We start from the raw sequence: 24,147 nt of genomic DNA on the forward strand, positions 1-24,147 counted from the left end.
TTACAAGACAAGTTAAAGATACAGTATCAAACAAGTGTAACACCCTACCTAAAAACGTCTATTTTAATAATAAATAAATAATTGGTTTTATTAAAATTCGAGAACTTTTAAATATTTTAACAACATATTTGAAAGATAACTCACTCGAGCAAAAAGTTCCTAGCAATTAAACATGCAAAGTATTAAAAAGAAATTATGCTGCCTTCGAACGTTTAAAATTCAACTTCGAATGATTGAAGCATGTTCTCTATGAATGTTCAAGATCCAACTTTAAATGATCGAAGCGCATTTGGAAAATTTTAAAGTTTTGTCCTAAGCTTGTATGGAGTCTTTTTTACGGGGACCTAAGATATACTGTAGGTCCCATTTTGTCATATTTTCTCATAGCAAGCCCTAGAGGGAGAGGGTTTCTTTGGTGGGAGGCTCCTTCCCTTGAGGTAAGAGGCTAAATCCTACCTCCTTGTTTGTTTTAAGCATGGTTTTTCTTCTGTATATCTTATATCTTAATATGCTTAACCATATTTCTAGTTTCATAACAGTAAATGTAGTATTTTTACTTAAGAGGAAGGATAAATTCATCCATGGGAGTTTTCAATTTAAAAATCTAGTTTCTTTACCATAAACAGTACTTTTTTTTTTTTTTTTTTTTTCTTACCATAAACAGTACTTAAATACACGTTACAAGGGTTAAGAATTTCGAAAATGGGTTAGTACTTTTATATCTTTTGTTGATGCTAAATGCTAATAGAACCAAGTTTGTGTTTAACATGTTTGAAAATAACTTCAATTAGGAAGTGATGTAAATCCACTCATTTACAGCATCTACTACAATTTTGACACCTCAACTTATTTCACTAAATAGAATAAACACAAAACACTGAATCATCCAACCCAAAACCGGACTCACTGCCGGACTCCAAAACCAGAACGTTAAGGGCAGCAATAACACACCATAACGTTAAACCCAAAACCAGATCCTCCATAGCCACTCTTCTCCTTTTCTTGTAATCCTCATTACCCATCTCCCTCTCCTCCGTTGTAGCTAGAAAACCCAACAACGCCACCGGAATTGCAAGCCTTGCCAGCCTCTTCCTCTTCATAACCGTATGCAGCGATTTCATCGACGACCCTGAAGCCGAAACTGAAGGAGAAGACAACGCAGTTTGTGGCTTTGCAAGCCGAATCTAGTGAACTGTGAGAAGAAAAAGAAGGGATGAAGCAAGACCCAAAGAAAAATTTCTCACACCGATGCCCGTGTTTGTAATTGTGATCAAGCCAGTGATTTTGTGTTTGTGATCAAGCTCTCTCCGTGAGTTAAGCGTCCACGCTAGAGGGTGAAGAGAATTTTAATTTCCCCAACGAGCTCAATCCCTCCGCTCTACTTGCTCAATTAAGCAAAGTCCACTAAAACATGTGAAGGTTCCAAAAGGATTATTCGCACTTGCTTCCCTTCTACTTCATCTAGTCCCATTAGATTTTCTCAAGACTTCAATTTTCTCTAGAAAATCAGACCTACCGAGGCTCCAAAATGCGTAAATTCTGACTCTGGTAATGGGTTTTGGTCGAAAAGGTAGCTGGAACAAGCCACCTGCGGCACCTAAAGTACTAATTTCCTCATATTTTTATTTTCTTCCTTTTTGTTTGTAGGGGTTAAGCTCAGTTAAAAGCAACAGAGGCGGGAGATGCAGCACATGTTAAATCCCACATATAGGGCTACGCCATGGAAGGTCGTTTATGTTACTAAGAAATTCATGCAATGTGGCAATCAGAGTAAATATAGTATAGACAATGCATCAAGTTGTGGTGACTACATCCTCATGCCGATCAAAGCAAATTGGTCTAACGCACAATAAAAGGCCTATGACATGCAAGAATCAGAACATATGTATGCCACCATGCCTACATAAGTTACAGAAATGCATCCTTCTCAAGCAGCTTCAGCACCTCGTGTTGGTTGTTTAGCTTGGCGACATCAATGGGAGTCTTTCCATCTAAGTTCTGGAGAGTCCTGCAGAAAGGGAAGAAAAAAAATTGAAAAATTAAAAGGTACACATTGAGTGACTAGCCATTTTTTTTTTTTACAAAAATCAGCGCTTAGGTGATGGATGGGTAAAGATTAATTAATAAGCTTTTGACTTACACAGCTGCACCATTATCCAGCAGCAGTGCAACGCACTCCTTCCTTCCATAACCAGCTGCATAATGAAGTGCAGTATTTTTATTCTTGTCCAAAGCATCCACCGTTGCTCCAGCCTCAAGTAGGACCTGAGCACACTTCACCTGAAATAAAATCAAGTGCATCTGCTCAAACTTGGCCAATTTCTTAGAGAAAATTCAAAAACCCATTTCATGATCCCAATTACTTCATCTAATTTCTTGAAGAATTGAATTGGTGCCGTCTAAACGGCGTAGAATTTTTACAAAGAGCACCTATGCCCACACAAGATAAAGCAGTATCTTACAGCCCTGATTATGCAAGCAATTATTCACCGAGGAGGCTTAAAAGAGTACTGCTAAAGCCCAAAGGGTTGGGTCAGGCTGGGGAATGAACAAGGTTTAACTTTGACAGAGACACCATCTGGTGAGCTAACTGAACTCCAGACACCAATTGTGCCCACTTTGATACAGAAGCAAGCAACAATAAGCAAATTCTTTGTGTCATAGCTCAACGGTTCCAACCTTAAACTACCAAAGGCTGCTATGGCTGGTTGTGCAAGGGTGCTGTTTAGTACAAGCTACTAATGCTGTCTCGGTTCAAATGGTCATAACATCAGAATGATGCCCATAGTTCAGCCACATTATTAGTGCACACACATCAAAGTAAAGGGAGAATCTGCCCAACTATGTTTATTCTTCTCTGATTAGGCAACCAGCTACATAAAGTCCTAGATTTCCTCGGGAATGCCCAGCATAATCAGCTTCGCCATGGCATCAAAAACAGCTTAAGCAAGCCTGAGGTTCAAAGTTTGGCATTTTAACAACAATGGGAAAATGTACACCAGGGCATAACTTGCGAAGGTGTGGCAAACTTAATATGATTGGTGTAGAAGCAAGCAATAACACTGCTGAAATAACACCATCCACTTATTAAACATGAAAATTTGGGTGCAACATTTGAATGGTTAGAAGGGAAGCTGTGTAACACTTCAGTCCCATATTGGGAAGAGATGAGTAGCCCATATAGAGTGGGTAGTTTATAATAGATGCTAATGGGTGCTAAGTCTCACATAGCTTACTTACTCGATGAAACTGAATTTTATAAGTGATTCTAGGGAAACTCCAAATTGACCAGTTATTTTTGAGTGATAACGCAAATATAACTAGTGCTTTTCCTTGGGTCATTTCAAATGGCATCAGTCACCTAGTGATGTGCAATGTGGACTGTTAGCACCACATGACGTGATCCTGACGAGAACGTTAAGGGTGTAAGGGGGAGGAGGTGAGTTTGTAACACTCCAGTCTCATATTGAGAAGAGATGAGTAGCCCACATAGAGTGGGTAGTTTATAATAAATGCTCATGGGTGTTAAACCCGACATTGCTTATTTATTTATTTTGATAAGTAATAATCAGTCTTATTAAAAGCGTAAAGCGCCCTAAGGTACACAAGGAGTATACAAAAGATCACTTAACTAGAAAAAGAAAAGCGAGCAAGAAAATCATCATAACTAATCGACAATGGGAACAGATGTGCCATAGTCCAAAGATACATAGTGCGAAAACAAGAGGATAAAATGTCCTCCAAAGACCTCTCCAAGTCCTCAAAGCACCTATTGTTCATTTCCTGCCATAAAGGCCAAAAAAGACATGTAGGCACCATCTTCCACACCACAGCACTCCTCCGCCTTCCAAAAGACCACCAATAGGCTAGCAAATCAAATACCCGTCTAGGCATCACCCAGGCCATCCCAAAGCGACTAAAGATGGCATACCACAGAGCATAAGTAACCTCACAATGAAGAAGGAGATGATCCACCATCTCCTCACTCCTCTTGCACATGCAACACCTATTTATCACAATGACGTAACGCTTCCTGAGATTATCCAAGGTCAGAATTTTGCCTAGAGTCGCCAACCAAACAAAAAAAGCCGCTCTCGTAGGAGCTTGTGTCCGCCACACACTCTTCCAAGGGAATCTCCTACCCTCATTGCAAGCCAAATAATAAAAGAGGGCCTTAACCTTGAATAGACCTCTTTTGGAAGAAATCCACCACAATCTATCTTCACACCTTGTCTCACTTTGATTGAATGCAACACCTGCAAAAAGGACGCAAAGACTTCCAACTCCCAATCATGTGCCTCTCTAGTGAAACTCACATTCCATTGATTTGAACCTCCCAACATCTCCATATTAGCCGCAACTGAAGCATTCTTTTCACAAGCAATTCCATATAAAACTGGAAAGGCTACCTTGAGAACTGAATCTCCACACCACAAGTCATACCAAAAGCTAATCCTTGTTCCATCCCCCACCACATGTCTAGTAAAGCCTTTGAGACTCTCTTACCCTTTCCTGATATTCTTCCACAACCCCACCCCATAAGCTCCTCCAGGCTCAAAAGAGCACCACCCGCCCCATAAGCTCCCATACTTCAAATCTACTGCCACTCTCCACCAAGCATCTCTCTCAATCCCGTAGCGCCACAACCATTTCGATAAAAGTGCACGGTTGAACACCATTAAATTTCTGATACCCAACCCTCCCTCCTTGATTGGAGTGCAAACCTTCACCCAATTTACCAAGTGAAACTTGAACTCTTCGCCGATACCATTCCATAGAAATTTGCGTTGTAGCTTATCAATGTGCTTAGCAACACTCTCCAGGATAGGAAATAGAGAAAAATAATAAGCGGGCAAATTAGCCAGGGTACTCTTGATGAGGGTGACCCTACCACCCTTCGATAAATACATCATTTTTCAGCTAGCCAACCTGTATTCTAGCTTCTCAATAACACCATCCCAAATATGCTTGGCCTTATAAGAGGCTCCCAATGGAAGACCGAGATACTTCACTAGCAAAGATGCAACCCCGCATCCTAAAATACCAGCTAACGTACCCACTTCCTCCACATTCCCGACCGGAATTAAAATCGACTTAGCCAGGTTTACCTTCAGCCTGGAAGCAGCTTCAAACAGCAAAAACACGCTCCGCAAATAACGCAACTGGCTGGCCATAGCATTGCAAAAGATCAAGGTGTCATCGGCAAACAAAAGATGTGAGAAAGAAGCATTACCAACTTTCAATCCTTCTAGCAGTCCCCCGTGCACCGCCGCTGAGATCATCTTGCTCAGAACCTCTATCACAAAGACGAACAACAAAGGAGAACGGGGGTCCCCTTTGTCTCAATCCCCTGGAGCTACTAAAAAAACATTAGGGGAACCATTAACCAAAATCAAAAATCGCACCGAAGAAATGCAATGTTCAATCCAAGAGCACCATTTCCCCCCAAAACCACACTTCCTAAGCAAATATAACAGAAAATCCCAATTCACATGATTATAAGCTTTTTCTAGATCCATCTTACAAATCACCCCTGGCTCCCCCGACCTCAACCTACTATCAAGGCATTCATTAGAAATCAAAATAGGATCTAGAATTTGCCTACCCTTAATGAAGGCACTCTGCAATTTGGAGATAATTTTATCCAACACTATCTTCAATCTGTTTGTTAACACCTTCGCAATGATTTTGTAGATGCCTCCCAACAGGGTAATCAAGCGAAAATCTTTGAGGTCAATAGCACCTGGAATCTTTGGAATAAGTGATTGAGGCTCTTTTCGAGCATCCCTCCTGCATGAAAATCCCCAAACACCTTCATAATGTCCACCCTTAGAACATCCCTACAAACTTGGAAGAAGGCCATAGAAAACCCATCATGAACCCGACGCCTTGTCGCCATTCATCTTTGACACTACCTTCCTAACCTCTTCCTCTTCAAAGTCTCCAACCATCCAGCCTCAACCTCCGAAATGGAGTCCAAGGGTCTACCATCCACCCTCAGCCTCCACCTGCATTGCTCAGAAAAGAGCTTTTGATAGAACTCTACAATGTGCTCACTGATCTCTGTCTGATTAGAAGAAGGGCTGTCTCCAATCATAAGTGTATCAATAGCATTATGCCTTCTATTAGAGTTGGCTATGGAGTGAAAGAATTTAGTGCACTTATCACCTTCCTTCAACCACAACACCCTCGATTTTTGCCTCCAACTCACTTCCTCCATAAGAGTACGCTTCTCTAATTCTCAAACCACCTCCACCTTCCTCACTAACTCCTCCTCATCCAAGGCCATACTTTCTTCATGCAAATCAAACCCCTGAAGATCTTCAAGGAGAATTCTCTTATTCCTTCCTATATTGCCAAACATCTCCTCATTCCACCTCTTCAAATCCAGCCTCAAAGCCTTGGGCTTGTGAGCAAAAACAAAACTAGGAGTACCTTGAAAAATGCTTATTTGTTAGGTGAAACCGGGATTTATAAATGATTTTAAGAAAGCTCCAAATTAACTAGTCCTTTTGGGATGATAGCGCAGATGTGGCTAGCACTTTTCTCTTAATCATTACAGGTTGAAGGTTTAATTATAAATATATAATTAGATGGAACTTCGAGGAAGTTCTCCAAATGAAATAATTGCAAAAGAATTAGACGGAACTTTGGGGAGGGCCTGCCTCCCATTATGAATACTTTGTTTTGTTGCCATGCACTGTGTTGATTACCATTTATAATAGTCCCTTCAATATCTGGGGCGTACTTAGTATTATTCCTCCCCCCCGCCCCTCCAATCTCGTTTATGAAGCTTAGGAACAGCCCAACCCATGTAAAAAATCCTAATAAATGGTAACATAGAACAACCCATTCCACCCTGAACAAAATAAAGAATCAAACTATGTATGCAATGTAGAACAAAATCCCATTCCACTTAATCTCATTCCATGAAATAGGATGTTAAAGATTTCATTCCGTTGCTTGGCAAGTCTGAGAATGCCATTTCTCATAATCTTGGTACAGGTGAAAAGGGATGTTAATATGTTACCACACAATGTCTATCCCAAGTGGTGATGATATGAACATTTACTCAAAGACACCTTTGGGCTTATCTAGGACATAAGCAAACCCATCAGATTTCCCATCCATCATGAATGGAACTTTTGCCAATAATGATAATAATAATACTAATAATAATAACGGAAATAATAATGATGATCAAGAGAATAAATAATAATAAAATTTTAGCACTTCCTCATATCAAAACAGCCTAACCATCCTATATGTATGCCACAACTTTAAAAAGTGATATTTAAAATAAAATTTAAAAAAAAAAAAAAAAGAAAAAAAAAAAAAAGAAGAGTTTTTACTAATGGGAAAATAGGGAAATAGTAAGAGAACTTCTGGAGATTGTCATACCTCACCATATCCGCATGCAAAATGCAATGCTGTCCTTCCCTCTGAATCTTCTTCATCTTTATCAGCACCAGAGGTTAGTGCATTTTTCAAACCCTAATTGACATAGAATGAAGAAATCAATTCTAGCAATCAGCTTAAATGAATTAAATTAGAAAAAAATAAAATAAAATTCCCCGCATCTTAATTAGGCAAATTCAACAGAAAGGCAAAAGCACCTAATATAGAATGTTTGATATTGAGAAGTTTCTTCCTAGCCCCACCCACATTTTGTTTACAAGTAATATCAAAAGTATAATTATAACTATTCGTCAAATGAAATCATGATAACAAATAGAAGCAAAAAAGAGAAAACAAGTAGGAGCAAAAAAATAAATAAAAGGAAATCATAATGACTAATCGCCAAAGGAAAAACAAAAGCAGTTGTTCAAAGATGTATGGAGGAATAAGGTTAACAACCCAGTGCAGCTCCGCCGCGAAGGTCCTCCACCCTTAGCCATTTCTCCCTTCCAGCACAAGGATGTGACCCCTCCGTCCACCTCCTCCGTGCTCCTCCACGATCAAGATATGTGAATGCTTGTTAGAGTAGTGTTGGGCGAGGACAACAAGGGAGCCGAGTCTGGAAAATCTCCAAAACACCAACGTTCCCATCTCTCGTAGCATTCCTCTATGGTGGCTAACAACCAACAATTGTCAGCCTTACCCAAGAACATGTATCAAACATTACCCCGGCAACTTTCATGAATTCGAACCCTAGACACGAATTCGAACCCTAGAAGATCTACCCTCCACCACCATCTCAAAAGTTTTGGATTCTATTGAACAACACCTTTACAACCCCATAACTCTAATCCGTACTCAAACTCAAAACACCTAACTCAGAGTGAAGAACAAAACTCTAGGGCTGTCAATTTTTGACATAACCCGTAAACCCAATACGAAATCAGTGGACTATGGTTTGCATATTCGGGATTGGGTCATAATCAAGTCGACTTGCTTGACCCATTTAATAAACGGGTCAATCATGGGTCAACATGCTTGACCCATGGGTGACTAGTTTATAAAGTCGATTATTTATTTAATTATTTTACAATTTTAACCCCCCCCCCCTAAATAGGTCAAAGGGTTTCCTTCAAACAAATCGTGTTTGGGTCAACTCAACATGACTTGTTTATTAAATTGGTTATGCGGGTTGGGTCGGGTCAACTTGATGCGACTTGTTTATCAAATGGGTTGTCCCTCATCTAACAGGGTTAGCCCGTAAAAGGTTGGCCGGTCAAGTGAGTCAATCCAAACCCGACCTATCAAACCAAATTGCCAGCCCTACAAAACTCTAATAATAACAAACAATAGACACGCTTACATGCACCACCAAGGATAGAAGGATGACCAATTGTTCATATGTAGCTGAATTATGCAATCCAAGAATTTTACCCCAGCAACATGGGAAGGCATGGTATAAATCCACTTGTCTTAATTTGTCATATACTTTTTATAGGGGAAGTTGTTAATTTGTTGTATCCATTTGTGTCTCAATTTGTTGTAACCGTTTCTAGCTCAAATTAATCCTCCTTTCCTCATAAAACTGGGGGAAGAGAGTGTGTATCAGTTTACCCAATCCCCTTGGTCAAATTTTTGATACTTTATAAGAAAGATTTTTGAACTTTTTTTTTTTTTTTTACTGAAAATGACCAATTCTGATTGCACTTCCAATGACCAACCAAATAGCACATAAAGGGATTAGAGCAAAAATGTGCAGTACCATACCTCTACATCACCAACACTAGCAGTTTGATGAACAATTGACTCATCCTCATTACCCAAATCTTCAGCTTCATCTGGCACAGAATTTTCAGCAGAAGTAGCAGCATCTCCTGAAACTGCAACACCCATTGCTTCACCCAACTTCTGCAGAACCTCTTTATCATTCCAGTACCTGCAATACCAGAATTTAACCCTCTTTAAAGAATGAAAGTTTAGAGTCAAATTGAATGCAACCGCTACACCATACTGTAACGCAGGAAAGGCATCTTAATATTTCCAACCTCATCATGGCAGCTGGACCGCCATTCTCTATCTCTTCTAAAATAGGCTTCAGAGATGGATCTTCCTTGATGCGTGCCATTCGCTCCTCAAGCTGGTCTTTGTTTGATGGATTTGTAAAGCTTTCAAGCACATGAGACATTGATGGATCCTGAGAAGTGATAAGACTTGATATCCGCCATGGCATTCTTTTATAATACATAGACAAGAATAACAAAAAAGGAATACCTTATACAAAGCAAAAGAACATAGATACCTGCATTAAAGCATTACCAAGCCGCTCAGCCATGGTCATAAATTGGGGATTCTGCATAACCTGTTGCATGGTGTTGTAATATTGTTGAGTATCAAACTGCGGGATGCCTTCTTCAAGGGATGCACCCTGAAAAGTCTTCTGGAGCTGCTCTGCCATCTGGTTGAATGAGGGATCTCTTGCTATCTGTTCAGCTAGATCCTTAATGCTTGGATCCTGTGTATTTCACACATTACATATTTTTTAAGTACTAAAAGAAGACTTTAATTCGATTTTAAAAATCAAGATCAAGTTCAGACTCAGAGAAAAACATGGGAGGGGAGAGGGAGGGCGTTGGGTTGGGGATAAGCATCAAATGTCATATTCATATACCTGTTATGCCATTTCATGAAAGCAACCACCTTAAACTAGAAGAACTCTTCCAATTTCCCGAATTCTAGAGTTGTTACTTTCCAAAATCAACTTCAAAAGTAATGCTCAACATTATACTCTTTCCCTACCATGCAATCCATATTTTCAACAATCTGAACACACAGTTTCCTTGACTGATTGGACTTTGAGGCCACAATCCATCATGCCAAGTGCAACCACCTATCAACATATCTAACACACACAAGCAGGCCAATGCCCAACCCTATATTGAGGTGGCTTGGCTCATCAAGTCCAGATTGACCCATTTAATATATAAAACTGAAAGTTTGTGCATAGCAATAGTTTCAACGTACACACAGAAAAAATAGAGAGAAACACAAGTAGAGTTCAATAAAGTAGTTTGAGCTGTTTCCTTGTTCTTTTTGCTCCTACTAGGTAGGTGGTTTCTCTTATATACATTTTGTGTACAAGGGGGCACCTTACACTTTTACATTATTCGTTAGATGAAAGACAACATTTTATCACAACGTCAAACAATCCCTATAGAATCTATTAGCTGCAGTGAAATCACCTTTCTTTCTTGCCCCCCTTTCTACAGGACAGACATTGATCCTATCTACATGACCAAATCTGGATATCATCTTAGCTAACATTTTATCTCATCTTAGCTTCAACTGCAGCCATCTCCAGCCTCTCATAAATGCCAATATGTATACTGCTATTCATTCTTTTCTGGTCACTTGGCCCATTAAATATTGAACGCATTCACACATTTTCTTTAATAAGGAACTAAATTCACCTATGTGCACGTTTCTTCAATGCTAAACATACAAAGAATACCATAAAGCATGGCTGATCCGTCTCATGTCATTTTCGTTCAATTTTCTAAATATTTTCACCACACAACAATTGATCCATCCCACTATAAATTTGGAAAAATATCCTATTAATCCCCCACAGAGATGCTAAACAATTGTCATGTGATTCAAATCTCCAAAATAAAGCTTCTTTAAGACTTGCAAATATAAGATATTTAAACTCTTTTGCACAAGCAAACAAATAAAAGTACTTCTATTAATTGGATGAAGAAAATCCTCAACCCTATGGAAGAAGTGAACACAGGCTGTAGTACAAATTACATATAACTTCACAGTCAAATACTGATGGGTGTTGCAAAGGTTGCTAGTACATGAAAGTAATTTATGTTGCATGAATCTTATGATTTTAAAATCTCAACAAGTCAAGAAGACAGGTGATCAATGAAAGTAAATAAATAAGTGACTCAATAAGGATGTCGCAAACCAGTAATGATAACTATGAGATCTTATCAAATAGATTGGTTAAGTAAATTTTACACACTCAAAAAAATATATGGTAAAATGCTAAACATAAGACTGATAAAGTACATTAAGCAGATTGATTTTTAACGGAGGGCCTCATCACATGGTTGGGCTAAGTTTTTTATTTGCACTACGTTAACCAACAGGTCAGGTCTATGCACAATTGGGTCAACGGAGCAATTATTCTTAAAGCTACTTACCCCAAACCAACTGGTCACCATTCATTTGTATCAATTCTCCCATAACAAAAAAAATTGGATGTTTACCTTTAGCAATAAATACACAAAAGAGTAATATCATCGAAACTTTTTAACGAAATCAAATTACAAAAATTCAGCAAACAATTTTTTCGCCCACTTAAAATTATTGTCAAATTCTCTTTCCAAAAAAAAAGAACCAAACTAAAAATAAATACAGAATTATCTCTACTGAAAAACAACTGAACCATATACTCACATTATGAAACTCACACAATAAAAAATAAAAAATAAAAAATAATATCAATGCAACAAGAGTTGTTAACTGAACGACCTTATTGGATTCAACAACTAAAACAATCAAGAGCAAGATGCAAGACATTGTACATTAAGCAGGCCAGTCATGGCTGAGAAATCAAAAGGATTGGGAGGAATCCCAGCTTCTGGTGGAGAGGTCGCTCTTCTTTGTCCTGACTGGACGTCCCCAGAGGATGTCTCAGATAAATCAAAAGGATTGGCAGGAATCCCAGCTCCCGGTGGAGAGGCTGCTCTTCTTTGTCCTGACTGGACCTCACCAGAGGATGTTTCAGATTTGGTACTTTTATTCTCTGTTGAACCTGATTTTTTATCTAAGGAACATATGATATAAGTGAGAACAGTATATGAACATCTCAAATTAAAAAAATCAATGTGCAAATACCAACGACGTCCAATAAATAGGGTGTTTTACAAGAACACAATTCAAGCAGATCACTTAAAGACACACATATACATCAACATGACGTGATCTTTCCTATCAGGAATATCGCCATGAAAAATCCAAATAAACCCTTCACCGTTACACTATGTGTGAGAGTTTGGCGGGAGAAGAGAGGATAAGAGGGGTCATAGAGGATCTGAGAGAAAATAGTTATCAATTCCTTTGTTTGGATGTTTTAATAAGAGGAGAGACGGGAAGGCTGAGGAAGGAAAGTAGAGGAAAGGACAAGGTATAATGTGTTTTGAGAATAGGGAGATATAAGTTATAAGTGTTTGTTTTCCAATTCGAACCTTTTAGATTTAAGAAGCTTTTAGTATGGTTGTCTCTCTTGTATACATTTCATGTATGAGGGCTTTGCCTGTTTTATTTTCAATAAATTATTACTTATCAAAAAGGTTATAAGAGTCCAAATAATTTAGGAATTTTAATACATTAGCAAGGATAAAAAGAGAAGTATAGAATGAAGCTTTTGCCTTGGCTGTTATACAATTATACATTAGTAGGGAGATATTCCTCTTTCATATAGTTTGATAGAGATCGCCTCAAATAACTTTCACTGGGTCTTGAAGCCTGTAAGGGACTATTGCAATATTAATCCTATATAAGGCATTTCCTTCTATGCACTGTAGTGCAACTTCATCCATCTTTTTCATCTTTAAATTGATCCTTTACAATGCTGTAATTTCTCTCAAACACTAACAATCTTGTGCACCAAATCCCTACTTTTAATAACCCTGACCTTCTTTACACTCCAACTCTACACCTTAACAATCCAAATTCTAAAATTAGAAGCTTCTGGAAATTCTTGGAGCATATTTTTCAGCTGCCAGCAACCTATGGACGTTAAAAACTTAGCCTTATTGAAACAAGCTCACCAAGAAATCCCAGTAGGCATTGTTCACCAGCTAAACCTCTACATTTGCAATTTCTCTCTATACCTCAACACATTGTATAATAAATTATATAGATATTATTCCATCTTGTGAAGGCATGCCAATATCAATATAGCATAAAAACCTAGATTGATTTGTGCAATATGCTCCTAGCTTCTAAAAACAACTTTTAAAAGCAAAATTTCAGAAGACATCGAACTCTTGTAGTTGCAAACTTATATATTTATCATCATGAAGATCTAGCAACTCATTTCACGAAATGCAGAAGGGGAAAAGAAAAAAAAAATGATTAGGGTAGTTGTGATTTTAATAGCATTCAAGTCCTACATTACCTAATAAAGAAAAAAATAGAAATTATGTTTGTGTTATGCAAAAATGGTAACAGGCATGAACCAACAGTAACGAAGTTTATCTCACACCAGCCACAAATTTCTCATAATGAACTACAACCATTGCTAGAACTAAGTCTTCACTAGGATTAGGCCGCTTGGAAAATTAAACATGAATATTAGACAAATCATATGGCTAGGAGTAGATGATCTGGAAAACATAAGTTAAGATTGAATAATTGGAAAATCCTATGGCAATTACACCAAGTGTTTGCAAGTAAACTTGAAGGCTATGAACTTGAATCTAAGATTCAACTCAGAGAAGTGTATGCATGACCAAGAGGGAACCCGTATAACAAAAATCTCTCTGATCATAATCTTACAAATTAAACACCCCATCCCGCCTATTAACATATGCCATAGATGGCTCTAAAGAAGATATTCTGTTAGATCAATAAAACGTAACCACAATTACAAGCGATGCAGATACTATTTACTCATTCCTAGTTCTTAAAACCCAATTATACTATCTTGTACGTAACGCAAATCTCTTTACCCTAAAATGGGAAGATGATGATCCAAATACAACTCCCTTATACAGAAATCTCAAAGGCGGAGGAGGTATATCTACGGTGTACCTATATATCCGCACACAAAATATATATATATATAAAGAAATACAAAGGCAGTTGTACAGCAGCAGCTCACCGGCAGTAAGATCCTTGGGCAAATTTGAAGCCATAGGAAAAGCTGAATCGAAACAAGAATGTGAAAACGAGGATGTAAGCCCTCTTGATAATATATTGATAAACGAAAAAAGAAGAAACAAAACCCTCGAGAATTCAAACCTGAGTGATTCTGGATGATACGATTGATTGAATTTAAAGAAGATGGCTTGTTAGCAGAAGATAGAGATCCAAAACCCTATATAAAGATGCGATGGACTTGTTCACCACCACCAATATGTGTACCATAGAGCAACACAATCCAATACAAAGCATACGAAACGGTGGGCCATACCGATCCTCATCTTGATATTAAATGACCCTTTTGCCTATTGCATTTTGCCTAGGCCTGTTACGCAATCATCTAGCCATTGAACGACCAAGTACAAACCTAACGAATGCAATTCTGTCCAGTAAGTTTGGGCCCAAAGTATGAGAATGAAGCAGAACAAATATAATACTATAATATTAATTAGGATTAAGGGCATGTTTGAGATTGTGTTTGATAATTAGAATTTTTAAATAAAAATATTGTTTTAGCAAAAGCTTCATATTTAAGTTTTTACCAAAAATACATTTTGACCATTAGTGAGTTTTTTGAACCCTTAAAAGTGTTTTCAATTTTTTTTACTAAACGGATACTTTTTTCTTCAAATGAACTTTTTAAATGTTAAACACACTTTTAGGCCCCTCAAACGCACACCCAAACAGATACTAAATACACTTTAATTATAACTTAAGGATATTAAAGCTGGTTATCAATTTGTAGAGTGTGAGATTTTCGACTTTCTAAGAATCTCATATTTAGGAGAACATTCTAAGTTGGATTTAGAATTCAACTAGGATTCGAAGTTGGAGAAGAACGCTTGAAGTTGGATTGGATTTGAACGATTGAAGAGGCGTTCGTTGTCTGCAATAATTAAAAAAATAAATAAATTGGACACCATAGGTCAACTACACACCCTTACTCGCCTATAAATAGAACCCTATGCCCCTTAGCCTTTATTTTTTGCCCCCTTCAATTCTAAAAACCCTAGAGTGAGAGAGATGGTATATTTGGAGAGATAACGTTACACTATTTGGAGAGATGGTAGTTCGAATTTCAGGTTGTTCCGAATCACAAAAATGCAAAATTTCATTCATGCTTACGATAGCATGCGTTCTTATAGGAGGTAGGAAAGCAAGAAAAAACACGAGCCTGAATGTCTGATTTTTTGCCGAAAATATCTGAATGAGATAAATATCAGACTTTTTAATCTACTCAAAAAAAGAAATTCGAATTTTCGGTCGTTCCGGGTCACGAAAATACGAAATTTCATTCATTCTTACGGTAGCAAGGGTTCTTCTAGGAGGTAGGAAAGCAAGAAAAAACACAAGCTTGAATGTCCGATTTTCGGCTGAAACAATTTGAATGAGATAAATATCGGACTTTCCGAGCTACTCAACAAAAGAAAATCAAATTTCTAGTTGTTTAGGGTAGGGGTGTCAAGGCGGTTATGGTTAGCGGTTATTGGCAATAACCGCTAACCGTAACCGCCTAACAGTTAACGGTTAGCGGTTAATCGCCGGTGAAATAGATAACCGCCCACTAACCGCTTTTTCAAAATTGGGCTTTTTTGGGCTTTTTTTTTACCCTCATTTTTTTTTTTTTTTGGTATTTTTATTGTCTTCTTGGGCCCAATTGCTATAAAAAGAGTCCATATTGAAAAATCAAAATATATTTGACTGAAAATTTACATTTACTTGTACTTTAAAAAAATTTCCTTAAATATTAAATCATAACTGGTTAACTTAATATATATATATAAAATCAACACAACATATAAAAAAAAGTTCAGAATTCAGACAACTATCACAACATAGAATGATAATACATTAATACTTAAATTGTATTTAAGTAACACATTAATTGGTCATTGTTTAATCCAATGTCAATTACTTAATTTGATAATATACGAATCATATCATCATTGTACATTAATAATATAATTCACTTGAAATCTTGAATAAAGTATTTGAATTGTCATTGAATCATATGATTAAGTATTGATATTATACATTTATATTATTCATATGCATATGTAGACTAACATATATAGACTTATAAGTTTATAACATACATTGAAAATAAGTCTCTAGATATTTAATTGTTGTATTAGTATAAATTGGTATACTTATGAGTTATGTCATATTATATATGTATAATTTGTTATTATATAATCAAATGATTTAATGATCAATTGATCATGTGATATAATCATATAAATTATAGTGATAATATATTAATACTCAAATTGTGATTTAATTATTTTTAAAAAAAATTGTGATTTAATGATCAAGTGATTATATGATATAATCATATAAATTATAGTGATAATATATTAATACTCAAATTGTGATTTAATTATTTTTTTTAAAAAAATTGTGATTTAATGATCAAGTGATTATGTTATATGTATAAATATTTTTATAATTATAATTATAAAAATATATTATATAAAAAGGCGATTAGCGGTTAGCGGTTACGGTTAGTAAACTCAATAACCGTTAACCGCTAGGCGGTTATAGCGGTTAGGCGGTTAGCGGTTAATACGGTTATGTGATTAAACGGTTAGCAGTTAGCGGTTATAACGGCTAGCGGTTAGCGGGCGGTTTTTAACCGCCCGAAACCGCTCGCATTGACACCCTTAGTTTAGGGTCACAAAAATGCAAAATTTCATTCATTCTTACGATAGTATGAGTTCATATAGAAGGTAGGAAAGAAAGAAAAAAACACGAGCCCGAATGTCAGATTTTCGGCCTAAACAATCTGAATGAGATAAATATCGGACTTTTTAAGCTACTCAAAGAAAAGAAATTCGAATTTTTGGTCGTTCTGGGTCACGAAAATGAGAATTTTCATTTATGCTTATGGTAGCATGCATTCTTCTCAGAGGTAGGAAAGAAAGAAAAAAACACGCACCCAAATGACCAATTTTCAGCCGAAACAATCTGAATGAGATAAATACTAGACTTTCCAAGCTAGTCAAAAAAAGAAATTCAAATTTTCGATCGTTCCAGATCACGAAAATGCGAAAGTTAATTCAGGCTTACGTTATCATGCGTTCTTGTCAGAGGTAGGAAAGCAAGAAAAAACACGAGCCCGAATGTCCGATTTTCAGCCGAAACAATTTGAATGACATAAATATCGGACTTTCCGAGCTAGTCAAAAATAAATTCAAATTTCCAATCGTTCCCGGTCACAAAAATGCGAAATTTCATTAATGCTTATGGTAGCATGCGTTCTTGTCGGAGGTAGGGAAGTAAGAAAAAACACGAGCCCCAATGTCCGATTTCAGCCGAAACAATCTGAATATGATAAATATCCTAATTTTCGAGCTAAAAATAATAAAATAAAATAAAATTCAAATTTCTGGTCATTCTAGGTCACGAAAATTCGAAATTTCATTCATTCTTACATTAGCATGTGTTCTTCTCGGAGGTAGGAAGGCAAGAAAAACACGAGCTCAAATGTCCGATTTTCGGCCAAAACAATATGAATGAGATAAATATTGGACTTTCCAAGCTAGTCAAAAAAAGAAACTCGAATTTCCGGCTCACGAAAATGTGAAATTTCATTCATACTTACGGTAGAAAGCGTTCTTGTCGGAGGTAGGAAAACACGAAAAAACACCAGTCCGAATGTCCGATTTTCGGTCAAAACAATAAGAATGAGATAAATATCGGACTTTTCCAGCTAGTCAAAAAAATAAATTCAAATTTTTGGTCGTTACGGGCCACGAAAATGTGAAATTTCGTTCATGCTTACGGTAGCATGCGTTCTTGTCGGAAGTAGGAACGCAAGAAAAAACATGAGCTCGAATGTCCAATTTTCAGCCGAAACAATTTGAATGAGATAGATATCGGACTTTCCGAGTTAGTCAAAAAAAGAAATTCAAATTTTTGTTCGTTCCGAGTCACGAAAATGCGAAATTTCATTTATGCTTACAGTAGCAAGCGTTCTTCTGGGAGGTAGGAAAGTAAGAAAAAACACAAGCCCGAATGTCCAATTTTCGGCCGAAACAATCTGAATGAGTTAAATATCGGTCTTTTCGAGCTACTCAAAAAATAAATTCGAATTTTCAATTCTTCCGGATCACAAAAATGCAAAATTTCATTCATGCTAACGGTAGCATGGGTTCTTATAGGAGGTAGGAAAGCAAAAAAAAACACGAGCCATAATGTCTGATTTTCAGCCCAAATAATCTAAATGAGATAAATGTCGGACTTTCCAAGCTACTCGAAAAAAATACGAAATTTTTGGCCGAATATACAATTTTTACGGGAGCATGCGTTCTTATAAGAGGTAGGAAAGTAAGAAAAAACACGAGCCCGAATATACAATATTTGGCCGAAACAATGTGAATGATAAATATCGGACTTTCTGAGCTACTCAAAAAGAGAAATTCAAATTTTTGGTCGTTCCGAGTCACGAAAATGTGAAATTTCAACCAAGCTTACGGTAGCATGCATTCTTCTAGGAGGAAACCAAGAAAAACACGAGCCCAAATGTCCGATTTTTGACCAAAACAATATGAATGAGATAAATATTGGACTTACCGAGCTACTCAGAAAAAGAAATTTGAAGTTCTAGTCGTTCAAGGTCACAAAAATGAGAAATTTCATTCATGCTTATGTTAGCATCCATTCTCCTCGGAGGTAGTAAAGCAAGAAAAAACACGAGCCCGAATGTCCGATCTTCAGCAGAAACAATTTGAATGAGATAAATATCAGACTTTTCGAGCAAGTCAAAAAAAGAAATTCGAATTTTTGATCGTTCTGGGTCTTGGGTCTTGAAAATGCGAAACAACTCGAACAACTGCATACGCTTGTAAAATTGTGGGAAAATCGGATGAAGTTCTATTTTCATAGATAGGACCAAAGCCCATGGGCCTAACAAAATGGTCAAGTGCGAACCCGGAATTGTTTGGCATGAACATTTACGAGATTGTGTGAAACTTTGAGGCGATCATGTTGGCGGGTGCCACGAAGTGATTCGAGTTTGTTTGCCTCCCTATGTTCATTAATGAACGATAACTTTTTTTCTGGAAGTTCGGTAGCCCTGATCTCGCAAGAACGACTCGAATCTCTTCGTGCCACCCGTTAATAAGATCGCCTCGAACTACTGCACACACTCGTAAAATTTCGGGCCAATTAGATAAAGTTGTATTTTCACAACTAGGACCAAAGCCTATGGGCCTAACAAAATGCTCAAGTGCGAACCTGAAATTGTTTGGCACGAAAATTTATGAGCTTGTGCAAAGCTTCGAGGTGATCATGTCAGTTGGTGTGCCACGAAGTGATTCGAGTTCATTTGCTCCCGTATGTTCACTAATGAACAATAACTTTTTGTGAAAGTTAGGTTGTGTAATGCCCCCAAAATTAGCCTTGGCTAACTTGGCAAAGTTACTGGCAATTACCCCAGTTAAACCAACTTCTGGTTAAATGGGAAATCGCCCCTCTAAGCATTATCAAAGTTAATCTATAGGAAGGTGAAATAAATCTGAGAAACTATTAAATTATCAAATGGACAAGTATATTCCTCGAAATTAAAGACATGAAGCAACTAATAATAATGTGATGCAAACATGATAACAACATGAAGATTCTAAAGCAAGGTCCGTAGTGGCAACTGTGCCACTCCTGGGTTCTAGTGACAAACTTCCTAAAAGGGTAATAATAGCGCAAGTCTAACGACTTAGTAAGTAAACCTCACAATTAGGTATAACATGGATCCATTTAAGCAGAAATAAACGTGCAGTTTTAGAAAACATTTAAAGGATGTGTTGTCTCTTAGTTAATACACCATAAAAGTATTGTTTGGTTAATAAAAAAGTAGTGTACTCCCGGAGGCAATCCCCTAAGTATTTTAATGAAGGAAAAACTAATGCTTTATAGGTCATAACTCTCACGTAAAGTCTACCCGAGATATTACCCCTTCTCAGAAGGCTTGGCGTTGTCCCAAGGGACCTGTAATACAATGCCGGTACCCTGACCAATGTACGCTACCATCCATCCCATTAGTGGCACAACCGAGTCCGACCTCAGGGGGCCTACACCAAAAAAGATGTCCGTTCTATAATGACCATCTGTTAGGGAATGACTGCACCTGGTCACAAAATCATTGGATCTAAAGCCCCCACACACACACATTTCACTATAGAATAAAGTCTATATAGTGAGCTCATGACCATTATTCCGCACCTACCAATGCTCATGTCATACGATGCATCTTATCAACTAGTTATTAAAGCAGTTACCAAGTTATTACAAAAAGTAGGCATGCTCATATCATACGCGTAGTCAGTCAATTAACATATCCCACATTTTTAAGAAAGTGTTCGTAAGTGTTTGCTTGTCTCGTACACTCGCTTGAATCCTCCGAAATTGTTAAATCCTGCTATAACGAAATACATCACGCCATTCTACGCAGTTTTAGAGGACCCTTTACGATACTAAGCCTTATCTAATAAAAGGATTGCTAGACCCCCTAAATACACGAGAGTGAGGCTTAAGGGAAGATGCTTGGTTTCCTGGCCATACGTACGGGCTCGAGGGCGTACGTCCGGTCAGTGAGTTAGGCAATCTAGCAAAAAGCTCCAAACTGTGTTTTAAGGTTTCTATAAAATCTATAGGCTACTAAGTCATCTTCTAACCTCCTGAACAAACACATGCATAGTATGAAAACTCAACATCATGCAATACAAGGAATCGAAGGGGCTCTTTAAACTCTTTTGAAAATATTTCTTGGTTTTGTAAGAAAGGGTGCAAGAACTTTAACATGGTACCTTTAAAGCTTATAATAGTAGAGAAGCAACAAGAACAACATCAAGGGTATAAAAAGGGGGCAAGAGGTTACCTTAGAAAATGGCAAGAACACAAGCTTTCTTCCTCCTCTCTCTTAAATCACAAAATTCTCAAAGAGCACCCACTTTGGTGGTTACAGAGAGCCTAAGGGCGGAAAATGAGTTCAAGGGATGAAGAGGGGGTTGGTATTTATAGGCCAGAAAAGTTGAGGGCGCTACCAACTACTTTGAAAAGCAGCGTACGTCCAGTAGTCCCCTGCGTACATCTGGTACTAAAGACTAGGGTGTACATCTGGTGGGCTCCTAGCGTACGTCCAATACTATAGACAATAGCGTACGTCTGGTGGTCCTCTGGCATATGTCCGGTACTAAAGACAAGAGCGTACATATGGTATTGTTGGACGCACGTACGATCAGTAAGGGTGGGGTTTGGTTTTGCTTCAAGGCTTTATGGTTAAGTGTGAGCGCTTTGGGTTATGTTGAGATAACTTAGGGTTTTCTGTTTATGGCTGATTTAGAAGGCTGTTGAATAAGGGTTTAAAACTCTTTTTAAAACGATTTTAAAAGTTGGGATATTACAGGTAGCCCTTACCCCGCCAGAACGACTCGAATCTCTTCGTGTCACTCATTGACAAGATCGTCTCAAATAAATGCACACGTTGGTAAAATTACCAGCAAATCAGATGAAGTTGTATTTTCACAACTACGACCAAAGCCCATGGGCCTAACAAAATGGTTAAGTGAAAACCCAAAATTGTTTAGCACAAAAATTTACGAACATGTGTAAAACTTCTAGGCAATCATGTTGGCGGGTGCCACGAAGTGATTCGAATTCGTTTGCCTTCATATGTTGTTCACTAATGAATGATAACTTTTTCTAGAAGTTCGGTAGTGCCGATCCCATCGGAACGACTTGAGTCTCTTTGTGTCACCCGTCGACAAGATTGTCTTGAACAACTGCACCCGTTCGTCAAATTGCTGACAAATCGGATAAAGTTCTATTTTCACTGCTTGGACCAAAGCCCTTGGGCCTAACAAAATGGTCAAGTACTCAAGTGCGAACCCGAAATTGTTTGGCACGAAAATTTATGAGTTTGTGCAAAACTTTGAGGCGATCATGTCAGCGGGTGCCACGAAGTGATTTGAGTTCCTATAAGACCTCGATAGGGGATAATGCTGGATCAAGCTCTAAATAGGTCTGACCTTCCGCGCTCCATCTTGCTTTGCACCCATTACGCGCTAGAGCGGGCCAAGGATGACATTACGATCAATAAGTTTTGGACCCATGGGGACTGGTTGATTTGAAGTGAGCACCTGGAGGAGTCCCTTAGGTATGAGGGGTTATCCCTCCTTTCTAAAAATGCATGGAAAGTGTGAGCTAACAGGGTTGCTGGCAGTCCAGATTCTTTCTTACCAGGTACCATCTCTGGCCATTTGGATAATGGTATGGTCCCTTCTCGTAGGCCAGATTTTCATAGGGAGCAAGTTTGCTCTGTGGTTTAAATTCTTGAAAAGGAGGCTGAGCCTGTCGAAGAAGAAGCGGGCCCTATAGAAGAGGAAGCAGACCTCGCAGTCGGGGAAGAGGCAGAGGTTGAGTCGTTTAGCAACTCTGCTTCCTCTGGTACTGCTGGGGCAGGTGTGCCGAAACTGTCAAGAAAAGCCATTCCAGAAGACCAAGCTAGGGATTTTAAGGATCCATCAGATAGTCTTACAAGTCTAATTTCTTCTGAGGAGTGTTCTTCTGTGAGGCCTGTGAAGCGGAGGCGTTTGCAAAAAAATCCCCAGCATCCTCTGGGTTCAACTCATGAAGATTCATCTTAACCTGCAGTTGGTAGTTCTCTTGCTAACAGTTTTGTTGGTTCTTCAGCCGACAGTCCTGGTGGCCAACCTTTTTCTCCAAGGGGCCCTCATTCTCCTCCAAATAGTGTTGGGGTGGTGAAGATTACTCCTTTGAGGTTGCATCTTGGTGGGCCTAAGATTTGTCTTGTCTTTTTGATGAGCTCATCATCTTCTTCTAAGGCCCGCCACGATCATTCAACAAGCGGAAGAGAAGGTGTTTGTACCCCTGAATTTATCAACATTTCTTTTGAGGAAGAGGACGTATCGTCCTATGATTTGGGTGGTTCTAATGAGACCAACTATCCTGGTGGCGCAGTCGATGCGGCCAGGGAAGAGGTACATACTTTTTCCACTTTGTGTGACGTTCCTAAGGACACTATAGTGGGTTCGAAAGGCCTTTCCCCTCCGGGAGTTTCTAGGTACGAGTCCTAGAGGACATTGGTGGCCTCTTTTGCTACTGGTGAGCAGGAGAGGATAGGAAGTCTTGCCAGGTCCGTTCGTACCAAGGTGTTGGAAACTTTTGTCTAAGACCCAGATGTTACCGCATCACAACCATTTTCGTGTGATTTAGAAGTTGCTTCTTCTGATTCTCCTGCTGTTGATTAGGAATCTCTTTCTCCGATTGTTGATTCTCCTACTTGTGAAGATCGTGTCTTCCCAACAGGCACTTCTTCTATTGACGGGCGTTCCCCCATCTAAAAATGCTCCTAAAGTGCTTGATGATTCATTCGTTCTAGAAGGAGGTACTGTAGTAACCCAAATAATTAACTAAGCTTAGGTAGCTTAGTTAGAGGGTTAATTTGGGTTTTGGGTCACTAGGAACAACTGGAAGGGCCCTTTAAGAATTTTGAACTTTCTGACCGGACGTACGCCCATCAGCATCAGATATACGTTCCTATCGTTAGTAGAGAACATATGCGGGGGGACCACCGTACGTACGCCTACAAAAAGTATAAGGATGTACGATGGGGGACCACCGAACATACGCTGCTTTTTGGAAAACTGTTGGATAATACCTGGACGTACATTACAGCCTTTGGACTGCTGTGTAAATAGTATCGGACGAACGCCCCAATAGTACCGGACGTCCACTACTTTTCAAAATAGTTGGTAGCGCTCTCTGTTTTTTCTCTCCTATAAATACCCCTACACC

At 38.3% G+C, this 24,147-nt stretch overlaps 1 protein-coding gene across 1 annotated transcript; it reads right to left on the reverse strand.

Moving 5' to 3' along the window:
- Positions 1-1,692: 1,692 nt before the first annotated feature.
- Positions 1,693-14,554, reverse strand: LOC132177277 (ankyrin repeat domain-containing protein 2B). Its single transcript, XM_059589537.1, has 9 exons — positions 14,434-14,554; positions 14,294-14,335; positions 11,991-12,232; positions 9,698-9,910; positions 9,444-9,592; positions 9,166-9,334; positions 7,402-7,494; positions 2,141-2,280; positions 1,693-2,008 (listed from the first exon to the last, which is right to left on the reverse strand). Exons 2-9 carry the CDS (start codon positions 14,325-14,327, stop codon positions 1,909-1,911), a joined length of 1,140 nt encoding a protein of 379 aa, XP_059445520.1. The 5' UTR covers positions 14,328-14,335; positions 14,434-14,554; the 3' UTR covers positions 1,693-1,908.
- Between the last annotated feature and the right edge of the window lie 9,593 nt (positions 14,555-24,147).

This window comes from Corylus avellana, chromosome ca1, assembly GCF_901000735.1.
Source record: "Corylus avellana chromosome ca1, CavTom2PMs-1.0".
NCBI classification, from domain to species: Eukaryota; Viridiplantae; Streptophyta; class Magnoliopsida; order Fagales; family Betulaceae; genus Corylus; species Corylus avellana.

Excerpts from the sequence above, each read along its gene's own strand:
- LOC132177277 (XM_059589537.1), bottom strand. The coding sequence starts at position 14,327 with ATGGCTTCAAATTTGCCCAAGGATCTTACTGCCG. Across the intron at positions 9,911-11,990 it reads CCATGACTGGCCTGCTTAAT|GATCCAAGCATTAAGGATCT; the intron begins GTACAATGTCTT and ends TGAAATACACAG. Across the intron at positions 2,281-7,401 it reads TTGCATGCGGATATGGTGAG|GTGAAGTGTGCTCAGGTCCT; the intron begins GTATGACAATCT and ends ATTTTATTTCAG.